The sequence below is a fragment of the Rhipicephalus sanguineus genome, chromosome 10 (genome assembly GCF_013339695.2).
Source record: "Rhipicephalus sanguineus isolate Rsan-2018 chromosome 10, BIME_Rsan_1.4, whole genome shotgun sequence".
In the NCBI taxonomy this organism is placed as follows: Eukaryota; Metazoa; Arthropoda; class Arachnida; order Ixodida; family Ixodidae; genus Rhipicephalus; species Rhipicephalus sanguineus.
The window spans coordinates 16,292,402-16,316,835 of NC_051185.1; the positions used below are offsets into that span (position 1 = coordinate 16,292,402).

Below are 24,434 nucleotides of genomic sequence, written 5' to 3' on the forward strand. Positions count from 1 at the left end.
AACGCGCCGCGGGGCTTTGTGCCTCTTTTGAGTCTGCGTGATGCGTATACGTCGGTATTGCCGCGCGCGGGGAGCACGAGTATAATGTCACACGTGGAACTTCTGGCGAAATGGAAGGCTCTTTGTTTCGACGATCCCTTGTCGTCGCGGATAGGGCGAGGAACAATTAAGACGGCGTGCAGATGCGATTAAGTCTTGCGCAGGCGCCCCTAGCTCTCTGTACTCAGAAATCCGCGTCGTCTTTCAAATACTCTCAAAACTGTGAGCCGGCCGTCCATTCGCGTGTCGGCATCGTCCAAAGCGAGTACGTGTTCTGTCGTTGCCTTTGTTTGTTTCTTTTTGCGTTCCTTTGGCACTTGCGCTTCGGCTACGGCTCGTTTCACGGATGCCCGTGAGTACTTGAAAAAAAAAAAAAAACGCTATCGCTGTCTCGTGTTGAGAATGTCGCGAGCACGCTCGCAGCGTGAAGTTATTTGCATATGTGTGCGCTCGGCATGTGTGTTTAGCAACAGACGTTGAACAAAAAAAAAATTCACAGCATAATCACGGGTGAATGATGAAGAGCTTGGGCGAAGCTCCTGAAGCAATCATGGTTACACCGTGAAATCTTCAGTGGTTTCACCCAGCAGTTAATCAGAGCGATAGCCCAGTACATCATCAAACACGTGACAAACACTGTATATATTTATACAAGAAATTTTATTCATCGTAAGTGGTAGCTAGACGTGGCTTCCGTTCCCCCTTCATTATAACGGCTTTATGGTCGGTGAAGTGATGGATCGGTGATGGGTCGTAGTGGGATGTTTGCAAAGACGTAGTAGTGGGTAGTTTGCAAAGGATCGGTGATGGGTCGTAGCATACTGCCAGTTACGCCTTACGCCGGACAAGGTTAGACTAAGAGGAGCTTCGCCCCTAAAAGCAAACGAACACGAAAGAAACCTATAAGTAATCCCGCCGCATTCAGTCATCCCGTATATGCGTACACTCGGCGTGTGGTCTAGTGGTTATGCAGTGCTTGACTGCTTACCCGAAGGTCGCGGGATCGAATCCCGGCCGCGGCGACCACATTTCGACGGTGGCAAAATGCTAGGGGTCCGTGGGCTTAGATTGAGGTGCCCGTTAAAGAACCCCAGGTGGTCGAAATCTCCGGAGCCCTCCACTACGGAGTCCCTCAAGAATATTCTTGTTTTGGGATGTAGAACCGCAACAATCATTGTAGATTCGCTGGGGAAATCCAGAATTTTCTCTGTCGTGGTGGTCTTTAAACTTGTGACGTCGAGTGTACGTTTGTAGCTGGTAGCAGACTGAGTGCGCTAAGTACAAGAACGAACTCGAGAACACGAGGCTCTTTATGCGCTCGCCGTGTGTAATTTCGTTCTTATCCTCGTGCTGCTGTGGAGCGGCGCACTTTCTTGGAACGGCGGACGTTGTAGTCAGAATTGCTGTGACGTTGTCAACGGACTTAGTATATACTACGCATTTCGATTGGCTTCGATGAATCCGAAGGGCAACATATTCGAGTGATTAAATGACTGGGCGCGTATGTACATGAGACAGCTGTGACGTGCTTAGCGTGCTTATTTTCTTATTTTTTTAATGACGCGTTCATGATCGTTTAAAAGCGAATCAGTTTATGCGCGTAAAGGTCTCTGCTTCCGGCATAATGTATATGTTGTCGACATTTTCATGAGCCCCGATTTTAATAGGGTAAAACCGGTCTGGTACTTAGCGTCCATCGTGTTATCGGCGTACTGCCGGGGTCATTCGATGGATATTAAATGACTCTGAAATCTTAATGAAAGACTCTGCCGCTACGCCAATTCCGAGAAAAAAAAAAGGGAATCATCGACGTCGCTGTTGCTTCCAAACCTGATGAGGTGTCACCGTACAACATGGTGCCCCAAGTTCGCCACTGTGGTCTATAGTGGTTATGGTGCTTGCTCGACTGCTGACCCGAAGGTCGCGGGATCGAATCCCTTTCGCGGCGGCCGCATTTCGGTGGAGGCAAAAATGCTAGAGGTCCGTGTAATTACATTTAGGTGCACGTTAAAAAACACCAAGTGGTCGAAATTTCCGGGCATTAAAGCCGTGCCTCATAATCATAACGTGGCAATGAAGAAGCTGCCGTGTACCAAATCGAAAGATAGGCGTGATTGAGGAACTTCAAAAAATATTTTCTTCCTTAAAACAAAAAATGTAATGGTAAACACTTGCCACATAAGAACTGTTCATTTGCTGCCGATTTAGGTGTAAAGCCTATTTTTAAGTGGAGCACCACGCGGTGTAAATTGCGCCGCAATGTGGACCAATATAATGATTTTCTGAAATTTGTGATTTTTTATCGTAAAATTTAGAAACCTCGGTGCTCTGAAGATATTTTTACCGCAAAATATACCTTCCGTAGGGTAAGTATTCATTACTCAGATATTCGTCATAGCGCAGTATTAAAACGAAAAAAAAAAGCGAACATAGAACATTTTGGCGAAATTTCTGAAGGCGTATATGGCAGAAAAATTGCAGTAATATTATTGAGCTTCGAACACCTTGCACAAACGCCTTCGATTAACATGTGTGCCAAATTTGGTATTTAAACGAGCAACGACACTCTCAAAATAATTTTTCTGACAAACAACAATCAGACGACACTCTGCGAAATTTGAGAGGCTCCCATGTGACCCCCAAATATTTTTCTCTCCGAAATATTCTAGCGATTCACTGTTTTCATTGCAACAAATTGGCACGATTTTTTTTCCAATTCGTTTGTGTTGGTCGCCAAAATGGCTGGGACGTGTGGCGTGGCATTACCCTTTTCTGGCTGTTCTCGGTATTTCACGTGTGTTTTACCAATAATAATAATAATAATAATAATAATAATAATAATAATAATAATAATAATAATAATAATAATAATAATAATAATAATAATAATAATAATAATAATCTTTATTGTCATCTTGAGTTGTACAAAACAGATAACAGGCCTGTCAAAGCCAGACGGTGGCTTGGAGGACTAGGCCCGGCACATCGGCAAACGAGAGATGACATACATATTGAAGAGCTTGTCACGTAAAATAATCAGAAAGAAGACATGTAACTCATTTACGCTACATTGAAACACAATAACAAACAAGAATCAATTTAGCGGAAGCATTATTACCTAAACAACAGAAATGGGAAGATAAGGATTGAACAACTTTAAACAGATTATACCCGGCATGCAAGAAAATAGAAACAATAGTAATGTGATAAACGATATAAATGATGCAGCGTTAAAGCGACTTTAGGCTGTTTCGTAGACTGCGTTTCGTCGTTGCAGAAAATACACTGTCGGGGAGGTCATTAAAGATAGTAGGGACATAGACCTTTCTAATAGCTTTGCCATATCGTGTTTTAACGAATGGTACCAAAAAGCGGGAAGTTTTTCTTAATATACGAGGGGCAATGCATTCTTTTTTGAACTGAGAGCCCCAGAAATGCCGTAATACAACTGTTTGATTGAAGGACGCTTGGAAAGATGGCAGGCGAAGTAGAGAAAATAAATTTGCATTGTCTGTTGAGGAACGATTGTATACAATGGATTTCAACATGCTTTTTAAGATATTGTCAACCCGACACTGCCATCGCGAAGAACAGAAAGCAAATAATGTGATGCCATATCGCAGGATACTGTACGCAAGAGCAAGCATGATGGTCACCTTAATATTGGTGGGTGCAATTGATCTGATATTGAAAAGTAACCATGAGATTTTCCGTAGTCTGCCACAAATGTAAGCCAGATGATCATTCCAGGACAGGTCGCTATCTAAGAATACACCAAGATATTTTATAGAATTTACATATTCAATGGGAGTACACTTACAGGAGGCGCAATCGCGGGCATGAAGAAGTAGGGGTTCATTTGTCACCATTGCTTTCAATGGATTTTTAAAGCAAATTAATTTCGTTTTTTTCTGATTAATCACCAAGCAGTTATTCGTAAACCATGGTACAGCCTCATAAACACTGTCTTGTAGTAGTGACATCGCTTTATGGTAACATACATGTTTCGTTAACAGAACAGTGTCGTCTGCATACTGAAATACAATACATTTTGGAACAGCAGCCGTAAAATCATTTATGAATAAATTGAATAAAAGAGGAGATAAAATAGATCCCTGTGGTACACCAGCTTTCAAGGGAAGTCTGTTACTGAAAGGTAACTGGTTGTCTAAGCGCACTACCTGGGAACGATCAGAAAGGTAATTTTTAAGAAAGTTGTAGAACGGGCCCCTGAAGCCAAGAAGGTATATTTTTTCAAGCAATATAGAGTGGTTTACGGTGTCAAATGCTTTCGAGATATCAAGAAATAAGGCACAGGCAAACATGTTATGTTCCAAAGCATCATGCAGTTCATCGGAAAATTCTTCAAGTAGATCAGTAGTGCCACGACCTGCGACAAAACCAAACTGGCGACTGGAAATGAGCGAAAATTTATCTAGAAAAGAAGTCATGCATTGCAATAAAAATTTCTCAATTATTTGGGATAAGATAGGTAAAACTGAAATAGGTCGATAACTGTCAACGCTGTCTTTTGGTCCACCTTTAAATAGGGGCTTTACAATTGCTGTTTTTAAGTCTGATGGCAGAGAAGCTGTCTCCAGGAATCCATTAAGCATGAAAAGCAGAATCTCTGATAGTGCTTCCAGATTCCGCTGCAGTAAAGATACAGAGATACCGTCAATACCTGCTGGTTTCTGCCTTTTGAAGCCGGAAATTATTCTAGCGAGTTCGTCTATTGTTAAAGTCGGAAGGAAGGCGGAGGCAGGTGTTGAATTATTTAAACGAGAACGGCCTTTCGGCACCGAAGAAAGTCCACCAGACACATTTGCGAAGTGGCGATTGAAAAGATCAGCTGTATGCTCAGGGTCACCAGTAAACGCATCAGTAGGTTTAGCATCGCTATTTTCTTTAGCTCGAAAGTGGTTTATCAGTGACCACATCCGCGCCGGGTTTCTGGCAGATAACTGAAACTGATGATGGAAGTATCGTCGTCTTGCGGATCGGATAAGGGCAACCACTTTATTCCTTGCGATTCTGTAGTTGATACCTAGTTCTTCATTACCAGGGGAGCGTTTAAACCGTTTCCAAAGCAAGTCTCTGTCAGCAATTGCTTCCAAAATGTCTGGCGACAGCCAATTGTGACTACGTCTTTGCTTAGCCCTAGCAATACGAGTACAAGAATGTTGCAGACTACGCATTTTCGAGCAAAACCTATCATATACTTCCCCAGGAGAACCAGAAATAATAAGAGAAGACCAATCGAACTCTTTAATTAACGAGTCCAATTTGCGTTGATCAATAACTGTCACACGCATTTCTTTACGGGAACTGTCCGCTTTCAAATAGCAAGAGGCAGAAGGCAGTATTTTCGAAGAAAAACGGCAGGAAGTAAAATAATGATCTGCTAAGCGTTGCGTTATGACACAGGAGCTCAGAGTGTGATTCGGCGCTCGTACTGCTATATGGTCCAAACAAGAGCGTTTTATTTGACCGCTTACAACTTCTTCTCGTGTAAAAGCTGTAATTGTGTTTTCCAGGCCAAAAGCTGACAGAGATGAAAGATAATCAGACACTTGGATTTTTCCTGGACATAAAATATCAATGTTCAAGTCACCCGTGATGCAAAATGTTTCTTCACAGCTAAAACGCTTCATGACAGCTTCTAGTTCTAGAATAAAGCGACTGACACTATTGCTAGGGGGGCGGTAGATTGCTAACAAAGTAAGACATATATGGAGGGAACACAACTTCAAAGTAAAAACTTCAGCATGGGTGAAACTAACGTTAACTTCAGAAACAGTATACTTATCATTCACAAAAACAGCAATACCACCACCTCTACGGAGCTCTCGAGTCAAGAATTTAGCGGTGAAACCTTTCAGCACAAATAAATGCAGGATTGCATCTGGAACGTTAATTTCAGTGAGTACAAAAACATCCACGTAAGTGTTGGCGTCTTCTGCTAATCTTTTGAACTCCTCCCAGTATTTGCGCAGGCTGCGAATATTTACGTTAACCAAAGTAAAATCTGAATCAGAGTTAGGACCGAAGCTGCTCTTAAAGGCATCAAAGTTGGAAAATACAAGTGGAGCAGATGGAACCATATTCATTTTATCTTTTCAATATCAGCTTCACTGATTATTCGAATGAGTGAAGCGTCCTCATCCTTCTTGGCAAATATTTTGCCCGCTCTCACCCAAACATATTTGTAGTTTTCCTTGCCCGCCGACCTAGCAAGCCAGAACATATGTCGGTTGATCTTTGTTAAGTTGTCATTGAAAAAAAGTTTGGGCAGCCCCTTAGAGAGGTACAACTCTCGTAGTTTACCACGCCTGTTAAACCATTTTTCTCTCATAGCAATATTGCAAAAGCGCACCAGAACTGTTGGAGAAGAATCCTGCTTGCCAGGAAGGCGGTGCACGGCAACCACATCATTATCAGAAAAATCATGCAGTTCAAGTTTCACAGCAAGATCTTTGAGCATTTCTTTCAAATTTTCATTTTGGGTGACTGGTAAGCCATGAATTTCCAAGTTGGACAGTCTACTGTATTGGTCAGATTCGTTTTGCTCCTGTTGTAAACGATGTAAAATTTTAGCCTGAGCCTCGACAGTTTCGTTCAGTTTTCTAATTTCTCTGTCTCTGTTTTCTGCAGCGCTCTCTGATGACTTGAGCTGTTCGCAGGTGGTATCATATTGCTTTGAAAGAAAAGAAACTGACTCATCAAGGTCAGCGACAGATCTTGACAGCTGCAAAAATTCTGTCTTAAGAAGCAAGAGGGAATCAACTTTCTGACTTAGTGCAGGCAGAACTTCTAAACTTCTTTTCATATCTCTAATTTCTTCAACCAAAGCTAAAATAGAATCGCTGCTGTTTGGCGTTGGCGGTGCATCGGAAGATATAGCAGAAGCACTTTGCTTTTTATTGGCTCTACAGGTTTTGCATACCCAACCGTCTCTTTTCGACTGCCCCATAGTAGTAAATGTACTGGGAGCTATGCCTGAGCAGCTAGATCCAAGATGATAGGAATATTTGCATTCGAGACATTTCATAAATCGACCGTCACAAGGCACAGTCTTTTGACATGAAATGCACAAGTCTTCTTCACTCATTGCAAACTGGCAACGAAAAAAAGCAAAAAACAAACTTGGCAGTCAGCAGCAAATGGCATACAGTAAGTAAGAGGTGGAAAAAGACAATATACCTGTCAAAAGACGGATGATCAGTTTACAGGACAGTGTCTCGCCGCCGACTGCGAAGCGAACCGCATAGGGTGGGCGTATTATCCTGGTGAACAATGCCAACGTTGCCAGAGGAGCGAGATGCTGAAATCCACAGTGGCGTAGCGGCGTCGGCAGGTATCGATGAAAGCGCAGCCTGCCCGTCCGAAGGTCCCGTACGGAGCAGCGGCGTGAACCACGAAGGGGGCGTTTTCTTATCCTGATGAACCGGGCGAGTTTTGTAGGAGAGCAGGTTCCAAGCTTGAAAGGCAGCTTAGCAGCATCGGCAGGCGTCGATGGAACAGCAGCTTGTCAGCCAAACAGGAAAAGCCTCAGGAGAACCAGGAAATCTGTCAAAAGACGGATGATCAGTTTACAGGACAGTGTCTCGCCGCCGACTGCGAAGCGAACCGCATAGGGTGGGCGTATTATCCTGGTGAACAATGCCAACGTTGCCAGAGGAGCGAGATGCTGAAATCCACAGTGGCGTAGCGGCGTCGGCAGGTATCGATGAAAGCGCAGCCTGCCCGTCCGAAGGTCCCGTACGGAGCAGCGGCGTGAACCACGAAGGGGGCGTTTTCTTATCCTGATGAACCGGGCGAGTTTTGTAGGAGAGCAGGTTCCAAGCTTGAAAGGCAGCTTAGCAGCATCGGCAGGCGTCGATGGAACAGCAGCTTGTCAGCCAAACAGGAAAAGCCTCAGGAGAACCAGGAAATCTGTCAAAAGACGGATGATCAGTTTACAGGACAGTGTCTCGCCGCCGACTGCGAATAATAATAATAATAATAATAATAATAATAATAATAATAATAATAATAATAATAATAATAATAATAATAATAATAATAATAATAATAATAATATCTGGGGTTTAACGTACCAAAACCACGATATCATTATGAGAGACGCCGTAGTGGAGGGCTCCGGAAATTTCGACCACCTGGGGTTCTTTAACGCGCACCTAAATCTAAGTACACGGGCCTCAGACATTTTCCCCTCCACCTGTTTTACCAATATTCAATGTTCAATCATATCTGATCTTATCAGCTCTGATCAGTCTTATCTATGCTCTCTTGTCTTCACCTATGTCCACGTGACTCTATATGCCTTTGTATACTTTGACCTACCGTTATCATTCGTTATCCAACCCTATCTATCGTTATCTGCGAGTTGTCGCCTCAGACGACTCGAAAGCACAAGCCATCGACATCACCAGTGCTGAGGAGGTGACGTTAGTTTTTGTGCAGCGTGCCGCTTTTTCAAGGCCAGCGTCTTTGTTGAGGCTGCGGTTGGTGATGATGAGGAGCGGTTGATGATGATGAGGCTTTTTAGGCCAGCGTCTTCGTTGATGCTACGAATCATGATCGTGATGATGATAAGAATGTTACTTTGCCTCCGCATGTGTTGTCGACACCGCTGGACGGTTAAATTCCGCGTCTCGGGTGGCACTTAAGACTTTTGCCCTTAATGTGCGAAAAAAAAAAAACGAATGATCGTGCAGCTCTTTTTTTTTTCTGCTCAAATTCTTTTTAAAGGGACTGACAACCAATTTTTAGGGCACCTGTTTTCTTTAGCGCATTGGAAGGCTAACTGGTAAGAGTGTCCAGCCACGGAATGGTACCGTGGAAAACGCCGTGGAACATTTTTAATTAGAAGTTTTCTATCTGCGGTGAATATGAAGTCTTATACACACTTGACAACACACGCTGCAAACAGTGAGCGCGAGAGCTGTTCGTGTTCGAGCGTGCCGCTTTACTGCGCGTGCGTGCACTCCGCGCGCATGCGCCGTGGCTGGACATGGGCCACTGGAAGCCGCGAAGGCAGCGCCGCTTCTCACCGTGCTACTCCTTTTACCTCGTAGGCAGCACAGAACAGAGCGGGGATAGATAATCCTAACTTTGAGGACCAATTATGGCGCGCATGACAGCATCGGTCTACGTACAGCAAAGTGACCGTCTTCATGATCCTGTTTCAAGGCTCCCCCGCTAGGCTGCGCGACATACCGGTTTTTGTTACTTTTAAGCACCATTTAAAAATATAAATCTCACTCACAACGCGAGAAAGATACTAGAATCTGTTACTATATTTCACGGTCTTTTCATTTCTACCAGGATCTAATCACATGTTCTGTCCAGTAGTCGGTCCCTTTAAGCGCTGGAAATGTATGACACGTGGAAGTTTCAACGTTGATCTAGCTGTTCGCTATAAGGTCTCGGTCAGGCAGACAAATGATCTGCCTTCAGCCTTGCCATCCAAAACCTGATCTGTGTCTGAAACATTCCCAAATAAAATTTCAAAAAAAAATCAAAATAACTCCATTTACTCTGAAACGCCATTTGTCTTGCTTGACGTAAGGCCTTGTACGGAGTCATCAATGTGAGCACCAATCATTATCAAAATGTTTCTTAGTTATTTACCCCTGACGATCCGATGGTATTACAGGATTCTGTGGAACACACGTCACATAATCCGGGAATTCGACGCACTGCGCGTCTTGGAATTTGAGAGCACGATTTCTCGCTTGACAGCTGGAAACAGTTGTCGCGCTTAAAAGTCAAATCTATACTGATCGCTGGCATACTCTTTCCAACTGCGAAAAGAAAGGTCATGGTGTGAAAGCTTTTTCCGTTTCACTCATTTCGTTTATCCTAACTGTCGGGTTTTCATAGATAGATAGATAGATAGATAGATAGATAGATAGATAGATAGATAGATAGATAGATAGATAGATAGATAGATAGATAGATAGATAGATAGATAGATAGATAGATAGATAGATAGATAGATAGATAGATAGACACAGACAGACAGACAGACAGACAGACAGACAGACAGACATACAGTAGTGCCGTCATCATTGCGTCTTCATGAGAGTCGCAATTTCATTGTCATCACGGCGTCGTTGTCATACCTTCTTCGTCACATGCATCTTGTGTTCGGGTGCCATCGTCGTCATCCATATGCAGTGATTCCAGTGTTGCCGTCGCGATGTCGTTATACCGCCGTCATATTTCTGCCATCGTTACTGCGTCATAGCTTTCGTCGCCGTTGTCGTCGTGTTTTCTCGGTCGTTTCACTTTTCCTCATACCGTCGTCATTGCATCGTCACCAAGCATGGAGATCAATTTTGTATGTGAAGTAAAACGTCTCTCAGTGAAAATGTATTTTAACTTGGTCGGATGTGCTCTGCAATTAAATGACCGCTAAATTTAATAAGAGCATCGGTTTTTGCAGGTACTAACGAAAGCCTTGCTCCAAAATAAATGATGCAGTGCGTGGCATCTGTATTTTTTTCTTCCAAAAAATCTATTAGACAGAACTTCAGCATCATCTCAGTTTGTTGCGGCCTAAAGGACTTTTATTACGATAGCAACTATATGGACGCCCGAGGCGCACATTTCGCCGTCGCCGTCATGTTCCGTATAAATTTCAAATTGATAAGATTGCCCCCCACGCGTCGTATGTTCTCTATGCGAGAGAAAGCTTGCGAAGGCTGCAGGCGGGCGCGGCTCAAGCAGAGATGGAACGCGCCGGCCGGCCGGCTTCGTCATGCGAAGGAGGAGCATGAAAGGGTGACGGGGGAGGGGGCTGCGTCGTTCGTGCAGCAACTGCGAAATTCGATCAAAACGTCGCGGTCGCTATCTCGGTTGTGATAGGTAGACGGCTCATACCCCTGTACCCGCTGTGCCCTCGCCGCTTACTTCGCGTGAAAGCAACAGACGTTGCAGCATCGCCCCCCGGAGCGGCAGTGTTCCCTTATGCCAGCATTTTGTGGAGTTGCGCCAGATCGGATCCTAATGTACTTAGCTGCTAGCCGTACTTTGTATAACGCTCCAATTTTTATGCTATCGCATTCAGTGCTTCGCTCTTGCGACGAAACTGTGATTTTCTTATTACATTCCACTCTCTTTCTCTCACTCGATATGTAGTCGATCTGGTGGCGTTCAGTAGCACCGTGCCGTGGCGCTTCTGAGATCCTCAGAGACTAGGGGCGGTGAATCTGTCAGTAACGTTCACCAGCGCAGCCCAGCAACAAATCTGTCTGCTTAGTGTAATTTTTAGTTCGCTTGACGTCATTGCTGCATTCTATGTCGCGAATGAAGCAAGCAGCGAGCGTGGGTGTGGGTGTGTCTCGGCAGCATACGTAAAAATATGACTAACGACGTGTGAACTGGCTCAAGCAAAAGGCAGGACAGCGCTGAAGAACAACTGGAAAGCACGATTCATCAGGGGAAAAAAAATGAAATGCGCCATATAGTGCGATCCTAGTTTAAGCTTGCCGTGTCGAAAGTCCAGCTGTGGCGCAGGACTCTCCCTCCGAAATCCCACACAAGTCAGACTTCGCCTGTTTGCGTGTAGTTCTCGCGGCAAGAGTATACCTCTACGGCGTGTTACTCTTAAAGTCTTGAGAACATCAGCGCAAAATTTAAGAAACGCGGAGAAATAAACAGTGATTCACACAACACAGGCGCTGATGTTCAGCGCCTGTATTGTGTGTGTCATTTGTTCTGTGCTACTGTCGGGAGTATAGCACACAGACACAATCTCTTTTGTCACGATGTCAACAAGTTAGACGACCAGCCTCGATCAGAAGAAAGACTATACGTCGCTGAAGAAGGCCTTACAAGCGCTACTAGGCTTCCTGCAATCTACTGGCCTGTCAGAACGCCTCTGAATGGAATGCTCTCGTCTGTGTTTGTGGTAGTGAATGTTTTTTTTCCTTGTTATTTATTTTATCTCCCTCCTTTTTTTAAACAGCGCCGCTCCATTCAAAAGTGCATATTGACACCGTAGTTTGTCACTATATACATCGGCTACTCAGTGCCAGAGAGAAAGGGAGAGAGAAGGGCAGAGGAGAGACAGGGTTGTTAACCACAGTAGGCCTATAGACGGCCATACACACAAATCACCACGAGGCTTTTGTGGTGCGGGTGGCTGCAGCAAGATTTAATGTGAGGACGTTTGGGTAGGCCTGGGGTAATCAAGATCCTTTTCAATGCTTCACAGGAATTTAGGTCTTGTGTACCAAAAAGGCCGCCAAGTTTAGTTTGGACAGTTATATATCTCAAAAACTCCGCTCGTTCCGAGGCAATGCTCTACACCGCGACCTTTTCAACGCGCAGCAAAAGCTTTCAACCGGAGACTGACCCAACTGTATAAACGTTTCATTCGCGCAATATCGGTTCCGTATAAGCAGGAATAGAGTACCTCAGACAGGCAGGCAGACGTTTCGATAAGTGGACCTGCCTTCCCTAAAGGGCGCCTTGTCATCCTTGGCTAGTGGGTTTTAAAAGATTTCCAACACGAATGTAACGTGTTTCCGATGTAAACAAACTCTCAGGGTCTCTTGTGTATTCGCTGAAGACGGCTCGAAAGCTAAAGCCATTTTGTTCCTTTTCCTTTCGGACGATTTTATTGACCCAGCCCCTCGAAAGTGTTTTGCATCCAACTTAGATTTGCGCAGCCTCCGGGATCTGAGGTATTGGTAGTTTTCTGCACCTCACGTGTTTTCTTTTTGTCTTTTTTTTTGGCAGTACGTGCCTTCGGGATCGGCCCACCTTTGACCAAGCGACGGTGTAATGTGATGACGTCATCAACCGACGTCACGATGACGTCACAAAAAATGGCGAACTGTGACGTCGTTATGACGTCACCACATCATGACGATTTTTCGCGTCACTCTTGTTGATGCCACCGACGGCCACTTTGCGAGTTTGATTGAGCTGTCTAAGGCTTTCACCTTAGCGACTGCGATCGCACGCCTGTTTTAACGAACAGCGATAAAACTAAGATCCGATCGACTTCTGAAACGCCCGCCTGTCCCACGTCACTCAAGTCACATTTGGTAGTTTCGCAAAGTATACGATCACGCAAACAATGATCTGCGGCTCTACATGTTGACGTGCTTTGTTGTCACGGTTGTCCGTGGCTGTATCTCCGATTCATGTATTTCGCAAGGTCTTGGGCAAACCTGGGGAAGCCTAAAGGGCGCATTTAATGGAAAGACGGGAGACACAGACGGGCCGTAAACGAGACGCATATCATAATAGCATTCTCATTTGTCAGGCGTGGGTTTTGTATTTATGAATACAGGACTCTCGAGTACAATAGTGATTCCTGAATGCTAACGTAACCGTGCCACGCTTTCGCCGCATTGGCTTCCGAACTTGTTACTCGTCGCATCACTCGAATCCTCAATGGCTCAGCGGTGGATGACATCCTTCGGGTTCATTCATTGCGTACGTTCGTCATACATTGGGCCCAGGCCCGTAGCCAGGAAGGCTAGGGCCCCCACACCCTAAATTTTGATGTGGAGTGTAGGGGGGGGGGGGGGGAATAGGTGGTTTATTCAAATAGTCGAGGCCTTCAGCAATTGCCCCCTTCCCCCCCCCCCCCTTCAAGAAATATCTCTTGTACGGGTCTGATTGAGCCCATAGGCTTACGCAGTATTCTCCATAAGGTATTCCCCCCTTTTCGCATTGGTCCATTCCGAAAGAAGACAGGGTCCGCATTGGCTGCACATGAGAACTGGACGTGCTTCTTGCTACGGCCTGCCTTTGGTCCCCGGGTTTCTAGGGATAAAGGTGAAAAGTATCAATGCAAAATGAGTAGTCCTAGGCCGCCATTATCGTGAAATACATGCGTGCCCACAACCTGCACCAGATCGAACAAAGTAAAGGCATGGCGCCTCCTCTGGATTCCCCCCCCCCCTGCCCCCCTTGTGCCTATGATCGGACTGAAGGATCTCGATGAACTTCAGAAACCAGCACCTTTTGGCGCTGTTTGTGAAGTCCGATTCCCTCTTGGCTTGTGCATTTCACAAAAGCTTTGCGCAGGGGCGGTGTCGTACCCAATGAAGTTCAAACTGAGGGGCTACTATTGCTAGTTGAAAGAAAAGGAAGTATGGAGGTGTTGTCGGTTAAACCAAGACGACTGCAAGGAAGCATGGCAAAGAAAGTCGCTGATGGAGGATTCTTGAGCAGAGAAGAAAGCGTACAGGTGGACCAATACCCGGCCCAGATTGCTATCGCAGTGTCTTAAAGGGGCCATGACACGGCCACTCAACGATTTGCGATTTTCAGCAAAAAATAGAAGTAGAGGGTCTATTAATTGTGCCTATACAGTTATGAAAAATGGATTGTAAAATTGTATTTCAGTGCAAAATAAGCCCTAGAGGTCGCCGGCTATAAACCCCGCCCACCGCCGGCGACCGCCATTTCCCCCATGGCGTGTGTGACGTCACGTGCTGCCTATGGAGCGGAGCCGTCGTCTTCTACCAAAGTTTCAGTCACGGCAAATCGTTCAACTTCAATACCAAGTTGAAGAAAGCTTAAATAGCTCGATTGCACGCGCAGCTGAGCACGGAACTAAATAGTTCGCCGGAACGCAGACACTCGCACAGCAAGCAGCGTGTTACGTCACGACTCGCCAGTGCTCCAGTGTTGCCTGACTCTCAGCCGGCTCGCGTGTTTATAAATATATTCAATTATAAATTAAGTGCTGGATCAAATGTGCTAAAATTTCGCCACCTTGTTTGTGAACGCACAAGGATTAGTCCGCGTGCAGATTATGATAGAAAATTCGGTGTCATGGCCCTTTAACTATCCTTTTGTATGATTGTGTCAACTTGTTGCTTGGCTAACACCTCTGCGTTCACTGGCTATACGAGATCGAATCTTAGGCAGGAATATTCTTGTTTGCAGACTTTTCATTGCGCGTATGATGGCTGCATCGGAATACGCAAAAATTGCCATAAACAAATTGTCGTAGCTATCGCGGTCCAATTTTCGTACCAGCTAATTCTGTATGCAACATCAATGTGTGGTCGAAATCGCTGCAGTTTTTCAGCGATGCCTTTTTTTGTTTTTTTTTTTCATCGCACCTGTAGTTAGAGCTCGCTGCCTTGTGTATGAAAAGTTTTGTAGCCATACTGGTGTTACCTACGGAACAACGGAACACCTTTAGGGGTGTAAAAATGTAAATGTTTAAGGTCCCCTTCTGTAGAAAACACTTGACTAAAGTACGCGTGCACAGCCTCGTCACTTGTGGTTGCACGTTATATCGTGATGTCCGGAGGCGTTGTGCGATGCTTGTCAATGGAAGAGTGTGGATTGAAGGTGTACATATAGGGCGAGCGGTCCACACTCTTCCATATGACAGATACGTAAATACATCTTGAACTCCGACATTCACTTATTTCTGTGGTGGTATATGCGTATCGGAAAACAGTGGCGAATAATATCCAGCGGTACCAATTAACCACGAGCCTCCGTGGTGATTGGTGCAGCACTGGAACGCTAGTTGCTTGGCCGATACTTGCGTTCCAGCGCGTGCGTGACAGGGGTTGCGCCGCTAAGCTCGAAGGCGCTGGCTTGAATCCCGGCCACGGTGGCGGTGGCCTGCCGGCGGTGGCCTTCCGTAACTGAATGGGAAATAGGCGAAAAAAAAAATCATATCTGACGAACAAAGCTAGTTAGCAAAAACGACTCCGGGTTCTATACAGCAGAGACTTACTTGAACATTCTGTTAAAAGTAGTGTCGCACTACAATCCGCGTGGCTTCCCAGAGTGTTTAATATTTTACAATGGGGCCTCATGTGTTTCTAATGGGCGGTGTTCAATGTCCTGGGAACCCACACGCTTCGTAGTGCGATACTGCTATATTGCCAGAATGTTCCAGTACGCCTCTGCTGTATAGAACCCGCAGTCGTTTTTGATAACCAGCTTTTTTCAAGAGATGTGATATTTTTTTTTCGCCGATTGCCCATTCAGTTATGGCAGGATGCCGTTGCTGCCGCCGAGAGATGGCGCCACGCACAAATGTTCCCAAATCCTGCGAATGCGCGTATTCGTTGGGCTTCCGTGAACGTTGTAGAACCATGAGTTGTTAAAATTACACCACTTTATATGGCATGACTCATATTGTGGTACGTACTGGCGCGTACAAAGCCCCAGAATTTTTTTTCTATTAGCCCGCCAGCCATCCCACTAAGACTCTTTTCAATTCCACGATTTGGTTCGGGCTGTTGAACTTCGTTCCGAAGAACCATCGCCCAAGTTATATTAAAACGACAAAATAACATCAGCCTTTCGTGTTCCGCGGTTCCAATTTTTTTTTTTTTTTTGCTGACTCAGCAGCCGATCCATAAGGTGCCTTGCTGCCGAGCAGTTCACACATGACGTGCCCTTTGTTGAGGACGTGTTTGCTTTTCCGACGCGTTCGCCGAGGTAAAAAAAAAAAAAATAATAAGGTAAGGGCAAAGTGAAAACCGCTGTACGTCCGCCGTTGATTACGTCTACAAGTGTAGGTGTACCGAGAAAAAAAAAAGTGTTTTGATGAAATCACTTTTCCGAGAATTCAGCTCGCGCTTTTAAAGTTGTCGCTAGCCACTATTTTTTGCTCCCAGTATACGCGTTCCATGCTACGTCGGACGCGAATATAATCAAATGTGTCGCGTTCCGAGGCGTCGATCTGTGTATGTGAACCCTCGAAAAAGAAAAAAAAAAAGAAATGTCCGACCTACGTCACAGGGGGGAGGCAAGGGAGATAAGTCAAAGTATGCGCCCGTTTTATTATCGTTTCTTTAATTTTTTTTTTTGTCTTTTGTTAAATATTCGTCCTTTAAAAAAAAATGAAGAATAACCCTCGCGACAAAAGTACAATTAAGAGAACGGCAAGCGCAACCTTTGTGTTCCAGGAAAACCGCGAGGAACAAAGAATGTACAATAAAGAACTCGTCTCTGGATTCATGCATGCCTCCGCCGAACGTGCTGACGCACATGTTCCCAACGTTAACGTGAGGGCTGTTCTTGGAACTCAGCGTCAACGTGAGTCTTTTTTTTTTTTCTCGTCAAATGTGGTGCGGGGGAGCATACGGGGAGGGGGGGGGGGGTTAACTGCCATTTCACGTTTTAATCACAGGTGCCGCGTTATTTGAATGATAGAAGTGCAGCGGCGACGCACAGGCGTTGTTGAAGGGCACACATCTGCAGCCCCGTCACTGAGCTGCGAGCTGTTTAACACTCGCAGTTATCAGTTTTGCCTTGTCATTGGCGCTCGACGCGCAGATGCGTGATGGGTGGCATGCCAGTTCCAGGAGCCGATGTTTCCGAAGAACTCTAAACTATAGGTCAGATGTCGAGAAAGTGTGCGCGCTGTGAGACGAACGATCGAACTAAGATAAACTGCGAACCGCAAAAAAAAATAAATAAAAAGCACTGATGTTCGCGTACAGTCAGCCTCGAAAACCTATACGAACCTTGGTATCAGCGAACAATACGCTTAATCTTTCAGAGGCCTGGGCAAACGGCCTGGTACAAGCGAAAATAGTAGTACTGTGCAGTGTGACTGGATACGGTCACCAGCTGCTCTAAAAATGAAGTGCTTTCTCAAATCACGCGGTCTGTAAACTGTTGGCGCTGTCTATACACGTTAACGCCGGCGAGGCCTTACACGTAGACGCTTGCAGCATTTCCTCGCGGTAACGGTCTGCGCCGCTGTGTACTAGTGGTTATAGTGTCCGATTGCTGACACGAATGTCTAGGATCGAATCCCGGCCGCGGCGGCCGCATTTCAATGGAGGCAAGATGCTCAAGGCCCGTGTGCTTGTTAAAGAACCCCAGGTGGTCGAAATTTCCGAAGCCTTCGACTACGGCGTCTCCCATAATCATACTGCGGTTTTGGAATGTAACACCCCAACAATTATTAGCGACAACGGCCTGCGTGTTATCGATGAGGGTACGCGCATGCGCATTGCCAGCAGGACAGAGGCAAAGATGATCCGTGGGTGCGCCGTCGACGACAACGGAAGCGGTTGGTTGTCATATAGATAAGGTGCTACAGGTATGGACATTTCCCGAGCTTACGTGCGTGTTTCTCTCGAAACACGTAGGCCATGTTCAGGGCGGTACGCAGTTCTGGGCCTTATATATAAGATAATAGAGCCAATATAGCGAACCATTCGTTCATTTTGATCGGGAAGTGGTGGCTGATATTTTCGTCTTGTCGTACGGTCGTGAACAATCTCAGAGGAAACATTTGAATTCGTGTTTAATCAACGATTACTGCCAATGAAATAATATGGATGCGACGTAATGAATTGCAAGGGATACCTTTCCGCTTAGGAATTTAGGGTTATGAACACACTTGCGCTTCCCAACTGCGATCAGCCGCCATGACCTTCGAAAAGTAATATCAGTGTTCTCTCTCACATTGCTGATGACTGCACATTTACATATGCACAAAAAAAAATGGCTGCGTGTCCTTTACATCGTATCTCAATGATCAGCGATACCCATGCTAATCCTTCGACATTCTGAGCGAATCAAGACCGTTTCAAGCAGACTGATATGGCGGTAAATCGTATCGCAACCGTGCCCCAATTCATGCCACGTGTACTTCTTGAGTTTAACCGAGGATTGCCAGTGAGGATGGTATAACGTTACCATTGATCTATTCAATTCCTTTCTTATAATCTACCGTTTACGACTACCGGGCGCGGTGGTATAGAGGTTACGGTGCTCGACTGCTGATCCGAAGGTCGCGGGATCGAATCTTTGACACGGCGGCCGCATTTTGATGGAGGCGAATTGCTAGAGGCACGTGTATTTAGATTTAGATGCACGTTAAGGAACCCCAGGTGGTCGAAATTTTCGGAGCCCTCCACTATACGACGTCCCTCATAATCATATATCCTGGTTTTTGGACGTCAAAACCCCCAACAATTATTATTGTTACCACTTACAAGCGATGAAGAGTATTCGACACAATAAACCTTTCAATACGCCTTTCACATTTCCCTGCTCTGCCGTTTTGGTAGGGTTTTGTTAGGGGCCGAGACAACCGGTATGGCCAAAACAAAAGCCTCGGAGATTGAGGCGTTTCGCAACTTTTTCCGCTAGGGGAAAAGCGCATGCGCCGTGGCATCCGATGAAAAAGGGCGGACTGGGTATTCAGCGCAGTTTCTTGGAAACTTGCTCCAGTTTATAGGCGCCTTTTTCCGAAAACAATCTACAGACGCTCGCCCCCTGCGTCTGGGAGGAAGCACACGACCGCAACAAACATGGAATACGTGTTTACGTTAATGAGAAAACTTTGAATGGGGAAAGACAACAATGGATCAAAGTAACAATGCGTGTACCACTATACATCGTGTATATATGGCACACGGGCGAAGGGCGTACAGAGGCAAAATAAGAAACGACTGAATCAATGCGTAGCTCTATATAGACAGCATTAATGAAATGTTGATATTAAAAGCTTTTTTCTTTCATGTGCATTGTTGTATTGCGAAGTTCTCTGGAAACAACGGCAACGTGCATTGTTAAACGTCGATCATAATAGGAAGGACCATTGTGTGCGAATGCATGCAATCATCGGTGTATAGTACACTGTTTCAAATGGAAGAATCGACAACATTGTTACGCGCTAAGCGAGTATATACGTTACGTGCTTTGACAGGAACATGAGTGACAGTATGTCGGGTAAGGCGATGAAAATGACATGGATGTATACACACGCGGAAACTCCTGAATGGAGAGAACTATGAAAGTAGGTCCATGCAAACTATAGGGTTTTGCGACTGTTTCAGATTTAGAATGCGAATCAAAATCAAATGTTATTTGCTGTTGAATCTGAATTCGACTCATGATTGCACCATGCTGTGTGGGAAAATATCCATTTCTGTTTAAATATGTAAGGACACACACACAAACATACGCACGCACACACACCACGCGCGCACATACACAGACACAGCCGATAATGCACATTCCTTCAGTGTGGACAATTTGAAGTAACTCATGAAAATACTTTCGTTACCTATACGAAGTCAACCATATAGTCGTAAAAACACTAATATAGACAAGTCATTTGTGTTTCGTTATATGTCTGGTATTTCGTTGCACCTATGTTCGTTATATAATTCGCTATACCGATAGGGGGGGGGGGGGGGGGGGGGGGAGTGCGAGGAACAGTGGTCCCCGTCGGGTACCAATCGTGGCGTTGTGAGCATCCCGCAAACATTTCTGTGACGTCGACAATGCTTGCTTTACTATTTTAACGTCACACAGGGTCCCCTACATCCCATGCCCTATCTGCATGAAACTAGTGGCGATGTCGCGAGGTGCTGCCAACTCAGATGAGTACTCACGCTTACTTTAAAACCAACGTAAAATGTCTTAAAGGCAACGTCCGCCACAAATAATCGGTCAGAAGTGTCCACGTATACAGGGCAATCAAATAACACAAACATCTCGAGGCTTCAGTTTTGGTGTCATGGTCTTTTAAATAATAGTTCGAAAGCGGTGACGTATGTACTGGTGACTGACTCCTTGGAGGCGGACGTGCGGTTCCTCGGCACGATATGTCAACCGCGCATCCTTCTTTGCACTAATTACTGCTGCAAAGGGTCTCACCTCGTACTACGTCATTACGTATAGGTTAATTACTCGACTGATTAACTAGCTCTGTGATAACAAACGTGGAGGGGCAGTGGGTGGCTGCTAACTTGAACAGGGAACCAGGCTATGAAAAAAACCAGCGTGCTTATAATATAAACTGGAAGTGGTCTCCCGACAATATTCAGTACTATACGCCTAAATTAATGAGACTCTTGGTTTTTTTTAAGCGAAGAACGCGCTTTTAACGGCGTCCTAGCGCCGCTCGTACTGTACCTTTATTTGTCCGGTATATCTTAACGGAACAAATTAGTGAATTACTTTTTCACGTATACCGAAAACACCACGCTTGCCGCGAGAAGACGCCTTGTAAGCGAGAAAACGCGCAAGGGCTGGTGGAGTCGTCACCTTGAAGTCCCCGCACCAGTCGTGACGTCACAGTCTTTGACGACGTCTACCAAGGCCTACGTAGGTCCTGTAATCGGCAAAAATGGAGTGCATTGTCAGCGGAGGGAGCCCAAGACCCCGTATTCTAGAACGCCCCTTCACTCAACGCTTCACCTTGACTTGATAAAGTCGATGGAAGCGCCGTCTCCAGGCAGAACAAGTCACTGCATATCAGCGATAACCTGCGGCGATTCTTGGGAAGCGCGGCGTCAATTTCAGGCGAGCAGAGGCGCTGTGCTAAACCGGGAGTTAACGCATCAAGTTTCACGAAATTTCGTTGGGCCAACGTGACAAAAAAAAAACGATAAAAAAAACGCTTAAAAATCCGTTACGTCACCGTCGGAGATTTCGGCGGGAAATTTGAAAGCGAAACTTTTTAGATTTGATTTATCTCACCTGTTAATAAACCTGCGCTGGTGAAATTAACGACACTAGAGTTTTCGTGGTATAATTTATCAGTATAAATTGAATTATTTTTTTTTTCGTTTAGGTGTCCCTTTCAATACAGGAGAAATGGTAGGGGAAAATAATAAAAAAACACACAAGCTCAGCCTGAACGAGCTAATGACCTTTTTGCCAAGTGTGTCCTGATTCTATGGATAAAGAGCAAAGAAGACTTAAGCATTTGATTAGCGGTTAATAATTAAGGTCAAGCTTCCCGCCTTCGATTCCCCACTCCATAATCTCAATGACGTTGTTTTTCGAAGGCCATGTCCCTGATGCGTAAGAGAAAAAATCGGAGACCGTATGCTCGCGAAGATCTTTTTTTTTTCATATGTCTCTCTTTTTTATTTTTTGCTACTTAACGACCGCCCTCGTTGATATATGCGGCATCGATATCGGTTGGAATTCTCTCTCACACAAAAACATCCTTTGAGGGCCCCTAAAAGATCTCCTAAAATACAGAGGACGATTGCCTTAGTCTCTCCCGGCGTTTCCCGTCTTTGCGGCTCAATTCGTGACGCCAGTAGTCTGTTCACGTGACGTCAGGATGCAACGAGCTAGGGATTGGTCCTTACACGAGGGATATCAGTTTTGAAACGTCTCTTATCCTGCTTTGCCACGTAGTCGCACACCCGTTCTGCGCCTCGTCTCGCCTGACTATCCCGCGCTATCAACTGATTTCACTTCGTTTTGTGCGTTTTCGACTGCGCAAGCGGAGATAAGTGTTCAGTCGAAAAGCGCGATATTCTGATAGGCTCAACGCTTTATGCTGGCATTGCACACATGCTTTAAGATGGAATAAGTGGCGAAAAAAAAAGAAATATCGCCTGTAAGAAGGGTAGTGAAGGCGAGGAGGAAACCACACTCTCGTCTTTGAACTCGGAGTGGTTTATATTACTAGGGACCCTTTATCGTAAGAGCTTTTCATGAACACGTCTCCAGAAGACCGCCTAGGTTGGATCCATCATTAGTTTATTTGCTTAGGGTCAGAAATGTTTGACTATTTGACTAAAGTATCGGTGTGGGAGGGTTCGACATCAGGTGTGACGCCCGCTACTCCTTCTATAAGGCTCACAGATCATAGCAAACGTAGTCCGGATTCGAACAAACAAACGGGCGAATAAAATAAACAATACAAAGGAAATGTTCGCCGCGTTTAACAAACAAACACACAAACAAAACAAGATGAGACTGTTTTCGTGCAACCCGCTTGTACACAACTGTCAGACTGTTCTAATGTCGAAACGATGATAATGAAAAGCTGCGGCAATAATGAGGCTTTCGCAACGGCGATCTTAAACAGTAAGCTGTTGGTATATAAAAATATGACAGTAGCCGCCAGGCCTGCACGGCACATGCAGCACAGTCACAGCGAAAGCCGGAGGAGCGGTCTTTCTAGAGCCCGTTCTAAACTCTTATGGGGCGACTACTACGAACACAGTTGCGAAGTACCCACTACGCCATAAGCTATCATAATTTTGGGAGGAAATGCCCACTATATCGTTATTCGGCATTCTGCGGAGAAGCGAGGTACCCGCTACACATCTGTAAGGCAGTGTGTGCACTTTGTCGATGCTCTGCCTGACTGAGACGATGAAATATGGCTGAGCCATTGCGAAGGGTTTCAAGCACCATCTCGAACGAATAAACAGCGCGAAAGCAGCGGCGTGGCTCTGTGGTAGAATACTCGACTGTCAAGCAGAGGGCCCGGGTTCAAATCCCATCCGATCCTGGACATTTCTTTTCCCTCATTGTGCGCGATAGCGGTTACGCACACCGGCGGCGGTGGACAACTGCGCCACTAAAATTGGCTGTTGCTGCGACCGAAGGTTCCACCTCCAGCATTTTTTGCGATTAGACGCATATCTGCTGATCAAGCAAGTCAGGCCAATAAAATAAAATAATCGAGAAATGAAACACTAGGAGACCTTGCTATGTGGCAATGTATGTGTGCATACATTAACGTTAAAGCCTCTTTAATTAAATTTATACCGAACATACGCTGCGGAGTGTTGGTGCGACCTTTTCCTAAAAGAAAATGTTCAGCTGATATTTAATGCGGTGTCGACCTTAACTATATTATTTAGGAACGCTCTAGTATGTGAATGTCGGATAGGAAATACCTTGGAAAATCTAACGGTAATCTGAATATGTCATTAAAAGTTTCCAAACATAGTTCGTCTGGGAACTGTCTCGGAAAATGTGATTATTTGCATTTCTTGATACACGCATGCCATGCGGTTCACAATTTTTCTTGCGGTGATTTAATTAATATTTTTTTATGAATAGTGCTACGGCGTTAGGCTTATATCCACAATGGCGCGGGTTCAGTTGCCGGCCACGCAGGCGGCCACATTTCGATGTGAGCGAACTGCAAAGAACACCACTGTGCTTAGATTGAGGTGCACGTTAAAGGGACACTAAAGGGTAACAACGAATGGGTTTAGATTGATAAAGTGTACTCTGAGAACTCTAATGTCGTTGATTTCACCATCACAAGTTTAGTAATAGAGGAGATAAGCAAGGTCAAAGGGACACATTTAAATTTCGCGCCGAAATCTGCGCGCGTGACGTCACGGATTTCGAAGTGTACTTGTCTCATTTTTTGCAACACTGGCTGAACAAAATTACCTGAAACTTCGTATGTTACGTCTATGGCCCCCTTAGAGGTCAATGTACTTCATTTTTGCCAACTAAGCCAACCAACCAAACATTTTTACCGATTAGTAACTACGTAGGACGTATAGTATACGCCGTCAAAAATCTATGACGTCACGGCGTTTGGCGCGCGAATGTCAAGGTGGCGTCGCCACTCGCATTTCCTTTTTGCACGTTTTCTCGCTCACCAAACGTCTTCTCCCGGCAACCGTGGTGTTTTTGGCATCGGG

At 45.2% G+C, this 24,434-nt stretch overlaps 1 protein-coding gene, 1 long non-coding RNA gene and 1 pseudogene across 2 annotated transcripts in view; 2 read left to right on the plus strand and 1 right to left on the minus strand.

Moving 5' to 3' along the window:
• Positions 1 to 267: 267 nt before the first annotated feature.
• LOC125760068 (uncharacterized) overlaps positions 268 to 24,434 on the plus strand; it is a 51,046-nt gene continuing 26,879 nt past the window's right edge. The window contains exons 1-3 of the long non-coding RNA XR_007417731.1: positions 268 to 304; positions 2,355 to 2,405; positions 16,956 to 17,085. This is a non-coding gene — a long non-coding RNA (uncharacterized LOC125760068). The remainder of the gene's footprint in view (positions 305 to 2,354; positions 2,406 to 16,955; positions 17,086 to 24,434) is intronic.
• On the minus strand, positions 2,929 to 6,828 carry LOC125760067 (uncharacterized). The gene is made up of 2 exons (XM_049419708.1): positions 4,580 to 6,828; positions 2,929 to 4,445 (listed from the first exon to the last, which is right to left on the minus strand). Exons 1-2 carry the CDS (start codon positions 6,147 to 6,149, stop codon positions 4,414 to 4,416), a joined length of 1,602 nt encoding a protein of 533 aa, XP_049275665.1. The 5' UTR covers positions 6,150 to 6,828; the 3' UTR covers positions 2,929 to 4,413.
• Positions 14,083 to 14,155, plus strand: LOC119372820 (U4 spliceosomal RNA; annotated as a pseudogene).